We start from the raw sequence: 19,247 nt of genomic DNA, 5'->3' as shown, positions 1-19,247 counted from the left end.
ACCTCTCATTCAGCTAAAGGCCCCAACTTTGGTCCACTTTCATTGGTTTGAAGTTGCCAGAGGCTGTGAGCCTCACCTGTGTGGAGAAGTATGATGTCATTCTGCCACATCAAGGAGATAAATTCTAGTACATTACATGTTTTCAGTCAAAAGTTTATTGATTTCATGAAAAATATACTTATATGAACAAATTTATCAGAAACACTGAAAATGTGAAAACATAACAGAGACAAGAACTTATTCAATTGTATGCATATGCTTGGCAACAATGATGGACTAAGTAAGAGAAGGGCATATCAGTGCATAACTTTTGTGACCATTTTTGTGTTAAATCTTTAGTGAAATATGACAGAAAAGCAATGTGAAATTTTGCTTAAGTTCCATGTTTAAAGAGTTAAGGGCATTTCTAAGCTTAGGACAGGCTCATTTGGGCCAGATGCCTTCCCCAGCACGTCAGTTGAGTTATCACATATTGCTACCTTAGTCTTCATGTTCATTTTGGGATGAGAGATTGATATAAATTTTTGGTAAATTCAAGAAATAGTTTTTGTAATGTTTAAAACTTGCATAGACTTACATATTGGGAAAAGAAAACTACACAGATTAAGTTATGATTTATTTGATCCTTTGGCATGATACATATTCAAAATCTGGAATAATACAGAAATGTAGAATCTTTTCACTATTAAGGTTGCCATAGTTGAAATGTTCTGATGTACTTCTTTTATCTTATTACTCCTTTTAAGCCCGTCTTCCTTTGATGGGATGTAGTCTTCATCCAGTCAAAATATCAGCATCAATTTGTATCTTTCTGCTTCCAGTTTCAGTATTCATTGACATTTGGTCTAACCCAGTTGTTGGCTAACTCAGGGGACTTGTGTATTTTCACACCTCTGGGTCTTTCTTGTAATTCTTCTCACCTATGTACAGGCAGAGTTGTATGGTCATCTGAGAAAGATTTTTTATGTACACTTTTACCCCAGAATGAGGTAAATCCATAAGGATGCAACCCCTTTGAAACATATGCTGCCAGATACTTGTTCTCAGGCCTCATTGACATACAGCCCCAAGAAAGCTTTTTTTTTTTATTTTTTGCTCATGGTACCCAATTTTTCCACCTCTCATTTCTGTTGTGAATTTTCTAAAAAGAATTTTGCTTATTCACTTTTCTGCATCATGAGCTTAATTTGTTTACTATTGTACTGTATTGTTCTGGTTGTATTTTCTAACATCTTTCTTTCCTTTTCTTAAGTTAAGCTTCTTGTGATGTCAACTTGAATTTTTCTGTCCTTTTCAATGAAATACTCCATGGCCACATCATGAAAACTATTGAGACATTTGGAAGGTGTGTGTGTGTGTGTGTGTGTGTGTGTGTGTGTGTGTGTGTGTGTGTGTGTGTGTGTGTGTGTGTGTGTGCACGCACGCATGTGTGTGTGTGTGTGTGTGTGTGTGTGTGTATTTATGTATGTTTATTTACTGATATAGTTTTACTTTTTGAATTTTTTTTCATTAAATTGAATATATTTGATTTTGTAGGTATTGATTATGGTGATATATGTTAAATGATTTTTTTAAATAGCATTGATTGGAAAGTCTGCACCAAGTTTATTTTGTGTATTATCATACCTCTGTTAAGACATGTATTATGTGAAAATGGTCTCAGATATCTTAACTCTTTTCAGCTGTAATTTATGGGAAACAAAATTTTAGTTATTACTGAAACATGCAGCAGGTATACCAGGCTTTTATATGTATTATCCATAGGGATAGGGAAAAAAATACTTTCTACATATTTCCTGCATGTTGTAGAAGGTAACTAAAAGGGGTGGGAGTAGGGGGCTGGAAATATTCCCCTCCTGTTTTACTTTTCCAACGAGAATGAACAGAGAAGGGGGCCAAGTGAGGATTTTTACCTCTAAGGCTCTGTCACCCATTCTAGATGCTACCTAGCTGATGCAGAAAATGGCAAATATGTATGTGCTAGCCCTGCCTTTTGGCAAAATAATTGGAACAATCAATGGTAGTAAGTAGGAACATTAAGCAGGACTATTAGGTAGAAGAAGTCAGTAAGGATATTAGGTAGGAGCCTCTGCAAACACTGTGCCAGACTTATCCTCTGCTAGTGGCCTTTTAAAGGTGAGGCACTAAAGGCTGAGAAGTGGCTTTAGAGTTCCCTATACATAGAGACTCTTTTGCTCTGGCTACCTTCTTGATGGAGTTTTAGAAGTGAACAGGCATATATATATATATATATATAGAGAGAGAGAGAGAGAGAGATCAATTCTTTGTTTGGGCTCTTTGTGCTGGGTGAATACTGGCCATCATTTATGTACTTTTGATGAGTTGGATGGATGAAGTGTTATCAGGATGGGTAAGTAGTCAGAGAAGAGCCAGTGTAATTTGCTCTGGATTGTCCATGTGTATTGCTGATGTGCAATAGGTAATGCCTGGTAAGGTAAGCTGCAAAAGGTGGTGGGTTGGGAGCTTGGTTGTTTGTTTGCATAGTTGAGGATGTTGAAAGGATATAGGTGGTTTAGGGAAGTTCATCTCAGGGATCTTGGATATGAATGTTGAGCCGTGTAGGGTGGTGGGAAATGAAATCTTCCCATTGATTGGTTTTGAGTGTGTTGGTTAGTCTATTTAGTTGGGGAGTGTATCATGGAGGGCACATGATGGGGGGGTGGTATTTAGACGTTGCTTGTGTTATGGTAAGTGTTTTGCATTTTTATTTTTATGGATAATATTTCAAAATAGAAATATATGCTGGGAAGGGAGATTTGTGTTGTGGCTTTTACCATGTTAGCAAATTAAAGTATGTGACACTGAAATGTGACACAGTGACAGTGGGGTTTTTAACTTTAAAATGTTGTGTACATAGTCATGAAGCTTTGTGTCCAAAGTTACGTCAGTGATACATGATATCATGCTGTATATACCTAAATTTAAAATCTTTTTCTCAGACATTAAATAGACCTTACTAGAAATCTAAAATAAAGTGTAGGCACTACACAATGTTTGCATGGTTTGTTACTACGTTTGCTTTAGAAGAATATATGATGACTTTCTGTCTGTCTATCTGTCTTTCTTTTTATTTATCAATCTATCTTTCTGTACATCTATATTCACCTCTATCTATCTCTGTGTTTTTATCTATTTGTCTGTCTGTCTGTCTGAATATATCTTTCTTCTGTATCTATGTATCTGTCTGTTATCATTACTGCATTCCCAGTTTAATGGGAAGTAAATGGCCTTTGATAATATCTTACATCCTTAACCCTTGCCCCCTATGTTTAAGTGAAAGATAAACTTCCACACTTATAAAAATGTTTATTACATTTAAACTTCCACACTTATAAAAATGTTTATTACATTTAGACTAACACACCTATAAAAGTGTTTATTACATTTGCACTTTATGCACTAAGTTGATATATTGAGACCAGTATCATTCCTCTCACCACCATATGCAGAATGCTTTCATTGCATCCCAGTCATTCCTCTAGTATCTTCATTTGAAATACTCATTGCCCTGATCAGTTCTCTCTACATTTACACTTCTTTCATGGTCTACCTCTGCACCGTGTATCTTATACTTTAGTTCTTTATATCTTTTTTAACCAAACTGTCCTCTGCTGTACTTTCTGTGTGACCATCCAAAAATCTTTTGTTTATGTATCTTTCAAATGACTTCCTCACACCACATAACTTTTTCACATCTTCATTCATTATTCTGACCCTCCTCTTAATTTCAACTGTACCACACTTATTATGCATCTCACCTTCTCACTTTTTTGCATGTCCTGATCTTTATGCATTTTGGTTTCACATCCATACTTTGTCTTGACCTTTATACACTTTGGCTTCACATCCATATTTCAGTGTTGGGACTAGTATCCCTTCATACAAGTTTCCTGCACAGTCAGTGCTTAAATTTTCCCCATTCATCAAAGTTTTTACTGGGCCCCATTTTTTTCCTCTTGGATAATTGTTCTTTCAACTTTAGCTTTCCCACTACCATTCTTACTAAACTTTACTAGCAAATATCCAAACTTGTATACAACTTTCAAATCTTCACCACTGAGACTGATCTTATTCTCCTATCTCCTACCTCTTTCAAAAACTAGTGTTTTTCTCTCATTTACATTCATTTTCGGTATCCTCCTCCTACATACATCATCAGACTGGACCAGTATTCTATCAAGCTTTTCCTCAGATTTAGTTCACAACACAGTCTCATATGCCTACAAGAACTGCATCACCTACCATTCTGTTGCTTTGTAGTTCAGCACTACAATGAAATCACCCCAGGCCTGTTCATCTCAGGCAGCACCCCATCCATAAAAACATTAGATGTCCATGGTGACATCACTTAACGTAGGTTCACTCCCATCATTTAGAATTGAAACTTCTCAGAGTGCATTCCCATTCACTTTTTCATTTTTTTTTTTTTTTTTTGCTTTGTCGCTGTCTCCCGCGTTTGCGAGGTAGTGCAAGGAAACAGACGAAAGAAATGGCCCAACCCACCCCCATACACATGTATATACATACGTCCACACATGCAAATATACATACCTACACAGCTTTCCATGGTTTACCCCAGACGCTTCACATGCCCTGATTCAATCCACTGACAGCATGTCAACCCCGGTATACCACATCGCTCCAACTCACTCTATTCCTTGCCCTCCTTTCACCCTCCTGCATGTTCAGGCCCCGATCACACAAAATCTTTTTCACTCCATCTTTCCACCTCCAATTTGGTCTCCCTCTTCTCCTCGTTCCCTCCACCTCCGACACATATATCCTCTTGGTCAATCTTTCCTCACTCATTCTCTCCATGTGACCAAACCATTTCAAAACACCCTCCTCTGCTCTCTCAACCACGCTCTTTTTATTTCCACACATCTCTCTTACCCTTACGTTACTTACTCGATCAAACCACTTCACACCACACATTGTCCTCAAACATCTCATTTCCAGCACATCCATCCTCCTGCACACAACTCTATCCATAGTCCACGCCTCGCAACCATACAACATTGTTGGAACCACTATTCCTTCAAACATACCCATTTTTGCTTTCCGAGATAATGTTCTCGACTTCCACACATTCTTCAAGGCTCCCAGAATTTTCGCCCCCTCCCCCACCCTATGATCCACTTCCACTTCCATGGTTCCATCCGCTGCCAGATCCACTCCCAGATATCTAAAACACTTCACTTCCTCCAGTTTTTCTTCATTCAAACTCACCTCCCAGTTGACTTGACCCTCAACCCTACTGTACCTAATAACCTTGCTCTTATTCACATTTACTCTTAACTTTCTTCTTTCACACACTTTACCAAACTCAGTCACCAGCTTCTGTAGTTTCTCACATGAATCAGCCACCAGCGCTGTATCATCAGCGAACAACAACTGACTCACTTCCCAAGCTCTCTCATCCCCAACAGACTTCATACTTGCCCCTCTTTCCAAAACTCTTGCATTCACCTCCCTAACAACCCCATCCATAAACAAATTAAACAACTTTATCATATGCTGTTATAAACCCAAAAATGGTATATGCACCTCCTTCTTTTTCTCTATAGTTTTCATCACTTCTTGTTTATGTACAAAAATCTTATCAACGCCTCCTATTCCTTTCCAAAAACTATGTTTTTTTCTTAACCAGTAAGCGGTACATTAATCCTTTTAAGACAGTCATTTATTAATTTGCCTTACATATTGCGTTCCATATCCCTGGGATAGGGGAGAAAGAATACTTCCCACGTATTCCCTGCATGTCTTAAAAGGCAACTAAAAGGGGAGGGAGCAAGGGGCTGGAAATCCTCCCCTCCAGTTTTTTCCTTTTCCAAAAGAGGGAACAGAGAAGGGGGCCAAGTGAGGATTTACCCTCTTAGGCTCAGTCCTCTGTTCTTAATGCTTCCTTGCTAATGCGGGAGTAGCGATTATGTATGAAAAAAATATATTGCTTTCCAAGTTAAGGAGACTAATGCCTTTATAGTTTTTATGCTCACTTTTATTCACCTTTCTTTTGTACATTGGAACAGCCACTCCTCTCACCTAGTCATTAAGCAGTTGAACCCTGTTCCATCCACCTATACACAAATTCGCATTCATCTCCACTCTTTACCATCTCCCTCAGCTCCATTCCTTGTAAGCTTTATTGCTCTTACTTCCTCTTACCTAATTTTTTTCCTTTCCCATATACTCCCTTCTTTCTCTCCTTACCTCTCTTCCTTTTCCCTCTCTCCTTACTTCTTTTCCTACTATACCAGTAGAAATGTATCCTTCACCATTATCTCCACTGTAATCCTTACTCTGTCCTTACTCACAAACTTCATCCCAACTTAGTTATACTCTCCTAGACTTCTGTAGTACATTTTCACTGCCTGTGCATATCTCTCCTGCTTTTATTTACTTCCTTCCAAATTTACGTTTTCGCTCTTGACTTTAATTCTCCTCCATCCAGAATGGCTTGTTATTCTCTATCAAAGTCTGATTCCTTTTCTTCTAAAGTCTTTATTTGCTTTTCTTTTTTAGTATATACTAACCTTTCAACTTTTCTGTTTGGGGCTCTGTGTTCTGCATTCTTTACCCTCCAGTTGTCACTTGTTTCTCGTAGATACAGCATATAGATCACCAACTTTTTTGTAACTTCATTACACTGTGCTCGCCCTTTCTTTTTATATCCTGTACATGTCATACACACTCCATCCTGGCAGCTTCCTGTAATGCACTCATAAACTGCCTCCACAAGCTTTCTGATCAACTTCTCTTGGAAGGTAATTTTCATCCATTCATTCTTGAAGTTTTCCTTTCTTATCCTCATTTTATTCATTCATATTTTCTGTCTTCTGATGATAGCAAGTTAAAAATCAAGGTACTTAGGTCCCCAAACACTAGGTGGATGAGGCACTATACACTCACTGGATGAGTCCTCGAACACCAGGTGGATGAGGCATGATACACTCATTGGATGAGTCACCTTACACTAGGTGGATGAGGCACTTTACACAAGTTTAGGATTTAGTCAACTGCTGCCATGGTTGAAACTGCTTGGTGCATCCAACTCATTCTTTAAATATATTAATGAAATAAACTTTATCCTCTCTTTTATCATGTGTCTCTTACTGTTTGCATTGAATCAAGTCCTGTTACTAGCCTCCATCTCTGCATATTGTCTGTCTGTGTCTGTCTCCTAATAGATTCCTAACATTGATGGCACAGACATTGTCATGAACAGTTCATTGCTCATCTGATTCTGTTTCACACAGTTACTTTGTCATTATCATTATTTGGCGTAAGTTAAAATGCAGATAACAGCTAATTTCAATAACTGAGCTGCAGAGTTCTTTATTTGAACTTGATCTTCACAAGAGCTAAGGGTAACTTTCCCCGGAATAATAGGTAAAGTAATGCAAAACAAAACAACCTTTGATAATTTTTAGATATTTGTTACATCTTTGACCATTGCATATGTCTAATGAAGGAATATATGAAGAGACTTTTATTTGCCACACTTTACAGGTAAGATATGATGTTTGATAAACTGGGTGTCTCAAAAGGCTGAACTCAGAGGTAGAAGTAACTACAGTATTCACCTTTAGTTCAGTGCTTGTTCACATTGCATGCCATGAATTTGCGTACACATACCCATAAGTATGGAGTACTGATTGATATGTGTATGCATGATCATGAATGCAGTTTGAACACTTTTCAGACAAAAGGTGAATAGAGAGACAAGGCTTTTGTGACACCTTTAATGTAATGTATATACAAAAAAAATTTGTTTATCATTTATTTATCATGAATGAGTATTATTCTCTGTGATCAGTTTTCTGATTTGTTACTAATCAGGATTTTAAACTTGGTGTGAACTTTGCAGTCTTTATTCATTAATTATTTGCATGGACAGTACTAAATTTGCATATCCCATATGATGAGTTTCACTAACTTTTTTTTTTTCTTAAATCATGTTACTTATGTTTGAAGTTAATTTTATCATAAGTTAAAAGTCTTGGTTTTTTAGATAAAACTAAATACTAAGCTTCCTGTTTCTCATTTGTGAGCAGCTGTGTAGAACATGGGTGTGAACACCGCCACGTAGTACATATGGACATTCCTGTATGCAGTCGTGGGTAGGCTATCAATGTGTTTTAGTAGTTTGTGTTGGGGCCACCACTTTGGTCCTGTGAGTTATGTTCCAGTGTAAATACTTCAGGAAAGGGTCTCTGTTCAGCCTTTGGTCAGATTTATGGACATATTGTCCCTGGTAAAGGTCTGAATCTTAGCTGGTAACTGAGTATACAAGGTGTTGAAGTCATGTTAGCAATGCTAAAGAATTGTTCCAGTCATTAAAGTACTCCATTAAATTTAAGCTATTGTTTCTTAGACTTATGCAGAAAGCTTAAAAAGAAATTCTTGTTTTGCTAACTTGACATTTAAACCATGTTTTGTTGAGTCATTCTGCTATTGATGAAAGTTCTTAAAGACTGAGAAAGCTGCAAATGAAGGTGTCTTTATACCTCATTTCTTAAAAGTCTAAAGTGGGGGAAAAAGTTGCCAGTAGGTAAGTGTTATGAGTATATTGTCTGTTTGAAAAAAGTACTGCTGTCTTCAGTAAACATTAAGGATACAAGTAGAATATCAGAAATGATATCAGTCATTAAAGTACTCTACATGAATTTAAGGTATTGTTTGACTTGTGCAAAAGGCTTAAAAAGAAATTCTTGTTTTGCTGACTTGACATTTAAGCCATGTCTTGTTGAGTCATTCTGCTGTTGATGAAAGTTCTTAAAGACTAAGAAAGCTGCAAATTAAGGTGTCTTTATATCTCACTTCGTGAAAGTCTAAAGTGGGGAAAAGAAGTTGCTAGTAGGTAAGTGTTATGAATGTACTGTCTGTTTGAAAAAAGTGCTGCTGTCATCAGTAAACATTAAGGATACAAGTAGAATATCAGAAATCCATGATACCTGGGACCAAGCAATGTGCAGATTATATATTTTTATGAATTTTACTAATATGGATTGTGTACTGAATATACCATACCCTAAACTGAATGTTTTGCGTACCTATTGCAGGTCCTGAATGTTAGTTGTTTGTAAAATATGTAGTGTATACTTTGAAAGATATTTCATAAACATTAAGGTGAGTGGATATTTCATTAGATAAAGATGGAGATTCTACATTCAGTAAAGATTTACATTGCATTAAGACTCAGAGGTTAGAGGCAGGTGTTGTGTTTCATCTGTTGTAGAAGCTGGTGTCCTTGTAGTGTCTCATCTATTGTAGAAGCTGGTTCCTTTTGTGCATGGAGGATCATTAGAAATAAGGTGTGTGGCTCATTTGTGTCATGCACAGGTACTTGCTCAGTGATAGGGTTGTGCTAGAACTTTCTGGATGTTTAAAATGCTTTTAAACCCTGTTAAAAGTTCTTGAATTATTTAGCCATAAAGGTTTGTTTTTTCATCTGTGAGTTTCTCTTGGGTTTGACACATACTCATCATTTCTTGCTGGGTGATGAAACTTTTTTCCTGCAAGAGCCTTATGCTTTTTCCCTGTGATTGGAGATCTCTTTTGGTTATACACAGTTACTTTCATTGTTCTGTTGTTTGTTTTTATGGGTTGCATATCCATGCAAACAGTCTTTTCATCAGTGATCTGGGAGACTTTGTACTCATTGTTGCAATTCATCCATTCCACAATACCATCATTACACATCCTCTTGGTCACTTCACTATTTACACCCTGAGCATACATAACAGTTTTGCTTTGTTATTTTTCACTTGAAATTGTGAAGCCTTCAGCTTTTTGCTGTTCTCATGGTCACTGAACCACTGAAAATTATAAGTTGCCATGACCAGTGCCTTGCATTTTTTAATGTTGATTTTGACTCTGTTACTGACTCTCATACTTCTGCAAGTAAATCAGTGCAGTTCTTTATGTAAAACTCATTCTTAAATGAAATGTGTGAAGCACATCAGTAGATGTTGCCCTGATACTTGCCTGTAATTACACTTAATGCTGTGAATGATTCCCTGGTCCATAGGTTGGATCCCTGAAGTACAGCTTGGGGGAAGAAATGCTGCAAGAACATTTCTAGGCACATAACACCTCTAAATCAGAATCTTGAAGGAGAACAATTGTGCAGTTCTCCAGCACCCCAACAATACAACTTTGTTGCTGAGCCTACACTACAAAATGACTTTCAAGCTACTCAGTGTCAGTTGCTTGCTAATCCAGTCCTGTTTATTCGAATATGAATCATAGGAAACACTGTTAATCCTCTTAGTGTGCCAAATTAAGCACTCTTGCCAACCGTAAACAAATTGCACATTTGTTTATGCCATCCGTATTTACACACACAGGTATAGTCACTCTGTCCATTGTTTCTTTCATACCAAACACTGAATGTTCTTTTGCTGCAATAAGCATGTTTCTTTGAAAGCAGTGATATAAGAGTTTGGTCTCATCCATACTGTAAATCTGTTCTATAAAAGAGTTTCATCTTTCACAAACTTAGAAAACCTGTCAACATACTTTTCCATGGCCTGTTTGTCTGCTATAAGTCTCTCACCACATGTTTTGAGATATCAGGTGCTAAAATATATGTTGAACTTATTGTATCCTTCATTTGTAAAGGCACAAAGTGTACTATATTTTAATTCCTGCTGTAATTTAGCCTTTCCACTTAAAAGTGGCCCAGAGATTTGTAACATTTCACGGTGAATGCAAAATTTTATCAGCTGTTCATGCTTCTTGATTTTAAATATAATCATGTCAGCAACACCATGAGACTCATTCAAGGATGCAGAAATACAGCCTTATCTAATGTTTGTAAGATTTCCTCTTATCTGCTTAACAGCAAGTGCAGTTTATGTTTCTTTGCTACGATGCATCCAGCACCATCACTTTTCAGATGCCATTTTAAGGGCAGAAAAAATGAAAGTATCACAAATAACTGAGGAAAGCACTGTCATGTGCTCAGATAGCAAAAGCAGTAATGGTATGATGGTATGGGATATGCCAACACATTGCAAAAAGAGTGGCCAACTCTGGAACTCATGGTAGTAATCTTGAGTGTACTGGACCAGATTTTGGAAATTTATGATTTTGAGAAAAGTGCATTTTTGATATTCTCCCTGTATCAATTTTTGGACCTTCTGTATGTGCTGCAAGCCTTTTTTTTTTTTTTTTATAGTTATTCATTGTTTTTATTTGGTAAATCAGATAGCAATGTTGCCACATTTTTTTTCTTTAGAGTGCAGTGCTACTCATTCATCCCTAAAGTTTATTTTTGTTACGCAGGATTGGAATTGATTTTCCAGAGCATTTCTCTCCCTTAGATACTAACAAAAACTCTTGTGAGAAGTTTACAGCAAACTTCTAGTTGTGACTCTTTTTTTATTATGAATTTAATTCATCATGCCTAGGTTATAGAGACCAAGTGATGATGCTTAAAGTAACTAACAGATATAAAAAACTTTCCAAAGTACAGGTTGGTGAAAAATGACAAGAGTAGAAATTAGTATCTTCCAAAGTGTTATTTTGATAAAAACAATAGTTTGGGTATTTATGTGTGGCATAAGATATAGTCTTTAGGTAGTCATGTGGATAAGTATCTGCTGTGATTGTAAGGCCATAAAGACGTTTGATAAATAGTAATGTAATAAAGATGTGTAATAGCACAGTTGAAAGTCAGAGCATGAGGCAGTGTAGGAAACAAATATTCACTATACAAGGTAAGATATAAGATGCATTAAATGATGCTGCCAGATGTTGTATGTACTCACAGGAGATATACATGGATGGAATTGGAAGGGGAGAATATAGATATGTATATCATTGGTACATCATCTTTGTATACAAGTGAATGCATATGATGCATGAACAGATGTGAAAATCTTAATTAACTTTGTGGTACATAGCATGACTTAATATGTTTGGTTCTAGTTTTAATACTATGTGTACTTAGTAAATTCATAATATTTTAATGTAGCGTCTACCCCTATGGAACTGAGCATCCTTTCCCTTTCCCAGCATGCAGGGTCATCATAGTGTTGCAAAATTAGTGCTTTCAAAAAGTGCATGTTTACTTGTGATTCACCTCATGACAATTGGAGTGGACTTCAAGATGATATGATACTTTAATATGTTTTTTCTCCTTTATAGATATGGGAAAGGAATTAATATGACACAGAATATCACAAGAAGTTTATGGGATAGGCAGAAGTTAGAACCTGTTATGCCCTGGAGTTAGTACTATGTATTTGGTATAGTAGATGTTGTCTTCATTGTGGTTAACCCTGTATGTTCCCCTCCATTACTGCTGTTAGGTTGTGTTTGCTCAATTTTTATTTCACAAAGAAGTAATGAAGAATCTATCAGAGGCAAATTATTTTCTCGTCTGTGGAATGTATTGTTGTCTTATATTTGTCTCTTGTATGTGCATACACTTAACCTTCCTGGGAACAGGTAGTGGCTCATTACTGGCTCATTACTGTATTGTCTTGACAAACATGACCTGTTTTTGGATGTAAAGAATTAGTATAGTTGAAACAATGTGCTAGGTAAGTTTCATCACTGCTCGTGCTGTCTTACATCATGTGCCATCTGAATGGTTAGTCCATTGTGTCCTAGTAACGAAGTCATGTTCTTCATGTAACCTATCACCTTTTGATAAGGTAAGCTACATTCATATATAGTTCATTGTTCCCTAGATAGTCTTAAGCATATACTTGTGATGATAGTGTTATATGGTGAATTCTTAAATGATGATTAAGCATGGAATCTTCAGTCTAATTTTAGATTTTCTTGTTAATTATGTTATTGTGTATGTTCTTAAAATGCATACAACTTAGTGATTCATTAGTGTGTATAACAGTAAGTAGGATATTGTTATTAAATACAGAAACTCCTTTCTCTTTCTCCTTCCTGCACTTCCTACAGTGTAAAACAGGGATTCCCAAAGTCTGCAGTGAAGGGCTGAATCAAAGAGGCAGTCCTTGATGATGGGCTGCATACTGACAGGTTCTTAGTTTTAATATCATTGTATGCATGGTAATTGTAATTAGTTTGCCAAATAATGAAAATAAAGTAGAATACAGATTCAGGCTGTAATTACTGGGGACCATGCTCTTTAAGAATTCCCTCAAAAATTCAGAATTCAACATGGCCACATTTTAAAAGGAATTTTTGACTTAGGAGCTACAATTTTTGGCATTCCTATGTCAGATGGTGGATGTATGTAGCCACTTTTGCTATTTAGATCAGATATCTGAAAATAAGGCATTTTTTAATGGTCAGTGACTACCATATTCTTTTAGTGAAAAGACAATTTATTGATATCTTTGGAAGTTCCAGATTCAACAATTTATTGATATCTTTGGAAGTTCCAGATTCATGTTGTGTATACAGTGCATACTTTTGCGTCAGTCAGTTCACTAGTTCTAGACAAGAAATGTCAAAACAAAGTGCCTAATATTGAGGAGTCTGTTGTACTAAAGGGCCACAAGCTTCTTCAAAGTTTTTTAGGTCACATTTGGCTATGCACCACACTTTGGGAATCTCTAGTTTAGTGTAATGATTTTTCTTATACCTATCAAATCCATGTGGATGATTTATTGCACAAGGCATAATAGTATTTCATAACCCAAATTTTTTCCACAGAATTCTAACTGGCTGTAATTTTGATCATATATGGGATATTGCACACAACTTGACTTTTTATCCTATGATGAGGGAAATGCTTCAGTATGGAATAGTAACTTATAAGTCATGATTTTGATTATCTGTTAGGGTTCGTATTGCCCAAACCTTGGGATATGAGTAGGTGTGATTTCTGTTGGTGTAGTCACAAAAATCTCCCTTTTCTTCAAGAGCTTGTTGTTTTCTTCAGCTTCAGGAAAGTGAACACAAGTCATGTCCTTTCCCCTTTAAGCGACTTGTTAGCTTTGTGGTTTCCATTTTTAACTCTGGAGATATCTTTTCTTTCTTCTCCTTCCAAATTATTTTTGGCAGAAAGTAGCAGATCCAGACAGATTAATCATGCCCTTCTGAAGTCTCAGCCTGTCTGAAATATGCTGAACCACATTTTCAGAAGAGAGCCTTCAGTCCAGTCTTTCTAGGGAATCTCCATAGAAAAATTATTTGTAGAGGGCAGTGGAATAATATTGAGAGTTCTTTTGTCCATCATTACTTTGTTTTGATAATGCTAAACACCACTTGATGTGGCTCTTAACCGTCTTCTTAGGCCAGACTAATCCTTAATGAAACTTATTCCCTGGCTGAACCGACTATAGCTAGGTTGTATGGACCATCTTATGACCTGATAATTCCACTGTTGGTCTGATTCCATTTTTAGCATTTCCTTCCTGAACTAATGCTTAACCTTTTGATCTTAAGCCAAGACCACTGCCCCTCCAAATGGCCCCTTTCTAGGACTGTTTCCTTTTGTAAGGCTTAGCTTTTGAATCATTCCTTTGTTTAGACAGTTCTGTTTCCCATGGGTTTTGCATTATAGGGGATTTCTGTATCTCATCCAAAATTAAAGAATGCTCGTCTCTCTAAGAATCAATAAAGTACACAGACCTCAGCTGCATACAGCTGGGTACACATTTTGGGTGGATTGGGATGTCTGAAACATCTGCAGGCCTGACTCCTCCTGGATATAGAGGAAGTGATTTTGCCGTTTAACCTCAGTCAGCGCAGAGGAAATCCAGATTACACTCTCTCCAGTAACAAAACTGCTAAAGTTCTTAGAACTTGGCTATGCAGACCTAGATACACAATTAATGTGGACAGGGGTCGAACTTATATACAGCTGGGAAGTCTGCTTCTCTTAGAGTTAGAAAATTTGGCATTTCTAACTATCCCTATTCATTGCTGAGGATATCTAGGGTATGCTGTCTTTAGTGATAACCGAGCAAAGTGCTGAGAATATAGCCATGCAGAGCTTTGGTACATTCTCTGTTGAAGTGATTAAGGTTCCAGATTTCTTTTTCACATTAGTGGGAATAATTTCTTTGTTCATTTTGCATTAGATTATTGTTTCCACTGTCATTTGTGAATGAGTTAAAAGACCTGATAACACACCCAATCTTTAGAATGGTGAACCTTTTTATTTTTCAACATTACCCTGTAAGAAACCACCATACTTCCCCAACACTCTCAGCGGGTTTCATGGCTTACAACCTTCTCTTAACTTCTAGATCTCAGTAAGATAACCTACCACATAGTTTGGTGGTATGATATAGATATAGTGGCTGATTTTAATTGGCTGGGTTGTTTCTTCCATGGTGTAAGCTAGCTGGCCACAACCTGCCCATGAGATCATTCATTTTTGGGTTGGTAGTTATTCACCCTCAGAGGAATTGTATTGTCGTATATGACAAATCTCACAAAGTGATAGATTGTAGTTCAAGGCAAGCTGTGCCAGGGGTTTCCTTTTCTGAGACACTTGAAAGGACTCCAATCTACTGGAAGGGTACTTTTCTTTTTGATTCTTGTGGCACAGGTTGTACCCTGTCTTGCTCAGAAACTGGTGCATTTACCTTAGACCATCAGTGACTGCTTTAGTACAGTCTTTTAAATTTCAAAAGATGTTACCCCCTGTGCACTGAGCTTTAGGGAAGGATTTTATTTTTTCAGACAAAGCAGGCTGTCATTGATCATCTCCATTGTTGATATCTAATTTCCACTTCTGACAAAGCTGAACATGAAGTGAGATGCTTTGTAATACTTTTTGAACATGAAGCAACATAGACTAAAAAGTCTGCTGTACAGGTTGTAAGGGAGAAGTCTGAGCAGTAGTTTGACTTTCTCAAATGCTCTCAGGGATTTTAAAAGGTATTAGCTATATTGTAGTAACACATCTTTTCTGTTATTTTCTTGGTTTCTCTCTGATAATGGATTTTTAGAGAGTGTGATTTCTTAGCAGTTTGAGTTTCACTCCATCCTCCATTTGGGTAGTGTTGCATTTTCATGGCTTACTGTCCAGATCCTATGAGAAAGAAAATGATATTTGAACTTGTGAAAAAGTTTCATGTGGAGAAGGATTTTGTGCAAGCCTTTCATTTTTCCTTTCATCCCACCTTCCCCTCTTCACTTGCATATACATCCTGTATTGTAGTTTTGAATTCACAGGAACAAGGTAGAAGGGTTTGTTTGGACATGGCCTCAGATTCATGACATGGCTGTTTGATGATAGGGGAGATGGTGGCAGCATGTGATTTGCACAAGATGATCTCCCACAGAATTTATATGTATGGTACACAGAAGTAAAGAAAAACCAAAAAAGTGTATTAATTTCCTCACTTTTGATGTGATATAGTTTAAAATGCACTGCATTGAGTTGGGCAGGAGGCCAGTGTACGATGATGTTTTAGGCATTTCACATATATGTATACATTTAGTTATACATAAGCAAAATACACATTCTGTTGTGAAGTTGGTTGGTTGTTTAAGCGTTAGACCTATCATCTGTCAAGGTCATGAAGGTAATCAAGCTGAAGCTACTTCCATCCACTGAAATATCTTTAATGCTTTTTTCTGGTATTAGTGATAATTCAAAGACCACATGCACTTTTACTATACATGTGGCTCTTCTTCATGATTACTTTTCAGTTGTTATTTTGTACTATGAACTCTACGTTTACTACACTTATACATATTTTTTATGTAATTTTATCCATTTGTACAAAACTATTTTATTTATATAAATGAATGAATAATTTTCTTTATGTAAAATTGAAGCAAATAATAGTTGTGAATGTTTTTATTTTAAAACTAACAAACCTTTCACTAGTTGTTGCTTTATTTAGGGAAAGAGAGTGGATTTTAGACTATGATATTCTGTTGTAAGTAGCTTAGTTTTTTACATTTCCAAACTAGTAGCTAATATTCTGAAGCAGAATTTTAGGTTTTACTCTGTAGGTTTTTGTATATTTGAAAATCAGATGTATATGCCTTATTAACATAGGTTTTATCATACTTAAACAAAGAGATCAAATGTATGCTGAATATCTTTGATTAGTATCATATACCCCTTTTGTATTAATGCACTTTGTTCTTTTTTTGTAGACATATTGATTTCATTTCTTGGGATATGTGTTAATAAGTGATTAACTTAGACTTGCATAAGAAAATTGGAGTTCTTGACTCGTATCTCCTTTGGATTAGTTCAGATCCATGGTCCTAGAGTGTTGATGAGAAAACTCTGAAAAAAGGAATCCATACTGTATGCAGGAACTGATTGTTATGTGATGTGGAAAGGATTGTTTCTCTTCAGGGTTGGCTTTTCTGTGAGCTATGAGAATCATCCATGGATCTCTGAGGGGACGAGAACCCTCAGCCCCCATCTGATCCATAGCAAACCATCCAAACAGGGGTTGCAGTAATAGCTTGTCAACAAGCACCACATGGTGATGATGTCATTATCCCTCTGGCTGCCATGGGAAGTTTTCTCGTAACTGATAGCAGATACCCTCAGGGTGATGTCCTTGTCCCGAGAATTATGTGATGGCTGGGTTGTGAAGCCTCTTAGCCAGAAAGATGTTGATATCATTGCTTGCCAGTGGCTGTTGCTTGGAGGGAGGTTCTAAGATGAGCTCTTAACCTAAGCACTGTTAAGATGGTTCACTAAAGGTGGGAGATGTAAACCTCAACAGGATGAATGGGGATGGAGTCTCCTAATCCACCAGAAGTCCATGGATGATTCTTGTATCTCATAGGTCACTGCCCAAGAGAGAAACAGTTTTTCATTCTTCAAAACTCACTTGTTTAAACTTTTTTTGTGGTTCCATGAGTACTTTACCGAGAAGTTTCATGGTAGCCATTCAAAGTATGAATATGTCTAAACGCTCATTCCTGTTTTTATCTAGGTGTTTGTGTGAACTAGCCAAGCAGATAGGCTTCAGTGAACAGGCTCAGGAACCTTTTGAGCTGGAGCATCAGCTATCAACATTCAGACATGTTGTAAGTTAAAGTTGATAATTTTTTACTCTGTAGCTCTTTGGTCCTGAAAACTGAATGAATTGATAAGGACACTTTTGTACAAGGGTAGAATCAGTTCAGTTTACATATATTTGTAACAGGTTCTAATAAGTCGGTAGTGTGCTTGTGGTTACAGCAGTAGGCTACTAAGCTAGGTTGTAGGTTGCTCTTGGTTACATTGGAAGGTGTCTCTCAAATTCACCCAGCTATAAATGGATACCTGGTCTTTGTGACTAGGGTGAGGGTTAGTTATATATGATGCTAACCACATGATTTCCATGTACCTGTATGCTATTATTTATTTGAAATTAATGAGCTCTTAGTATGTCATCCTCTTGCCAGACACAAATTAGGATGGCATTACTGTTACTAACAGGTTTTTCTGTTTAGCCACCAGACATGGCATGTAAAGATCGTCTGGCCAAGTCATTGATGATTACCAAACTCAAGTTCCCCTTTCCTCACATGGTTTCTGTGCTTGTAAGAGACCGTGCTTCACGTAAATTGGAATTAATGTCACAGGTAAGTTCTTGGATGAGTTTTTATTAGGCACACTGTGAGGGACCAGAATTCTTCCACTTCTGAGTTTATATTTCATGCAAACCCATTTTACCGTTGTAATTATATGTATAAAGTTTGAGAATATATGAGAGATAAGTAGGTGGGTATTTGTCTTCTTTGGGAAGGAACAGGTGAAGATAGGGTCAGTATGTCAATTAATGAAGAAATTAAGTTACTTTAATCTTTATCTGGCTGTGTTCATGGATTACAGAAATGGGAAATATAAGATTAGGGCAGCAGCATCTTTAGTTGGGATCATGTTGCATTTTTCATTAGATTTTTCACTTGTGAAATAGGTATAGATAAATCTAATATTTAATTAAGACACTATTGAAACTTTTATTCTTCTGTAGTTGATATGGCTCAGGCGAAAGTATGCCCAAATCAAAGCAACGTCTGTTGAAGAAGTTAGATGATTAGTTTATCTTAAAGAAAATATAAGGATTAATTTGAGCTCCTCAGGTATTAGTACACTTTTCTTCCTGGAGGGGATAGCGATGCTGTTTTCCTTTGGGACAGTGTAGTGACAGGAATGGATGAAGGCAAGGAAGTATGAATATGTACGTGTGTGTGTATGTACATGTCTGCATATGTGTATGTAAATATATGTATTTATTGATATATATATATATATATATATATATATATATATATATATATATATATATATATATATATATATATATATATTC

The 19,247-nt window shown here is 36.6% G+C and overlaps 1 protein-coding gene across 5 annotated transcripts in view; it reads left to right on the top strand.

Annotated features, from left to right (window-relative positions):
- l(2)k05819 (transmembrane protein 94-like protein l(2)k05819) overlaps window positions 1-19,247 on the top strand; it is an 85,000-nt gene that overhangs the window by 15,503 nt on the left and 50,250 nt on the right. For 4 of the 5 annotated variants that reach the window (XM_071666526.1, XM_071666525.1, XM_071666528.1 and 1 more), the window contains exons 12-14: window positions 8,076-8,141; window positions 17,883-17,976; window positions 18,385-18,516. In XM_071666526.1, the coding sequence (XP_071522627.1) occupies window positions 8,076-8,141; window positions 17,883-17,976; window positions 18,385-18,516 (292 nt within the window). The remainder of the gene's footprint in view (window positions 1-8,075; window positions 8,142-17,882; window positions 17,977-18,384; window positions 18,517-19,247) is intronic. The other variant, XM_071666529.1, reaches the window with a different exon arrangement.

Source organism: Panulirus ornatus, chromosome 11, assembly GCF_036320965.1.
Source record: "Panulirus ornatus isolate Po-2019 chromosome 11, ASM3632096v1, whole genome shotgun sequence".
Taxonomy (NCBI): Eukaryota; Metazoa; Arthropoda; class Malacostraca; order Decapoda; family Palinuridae; genus Panulirus; species Panulirus ornatus.
Note: the sequence above shows the minus strand (reverse complement) of the source record. Positions and strands in the feature narration are given on the sequence as shown.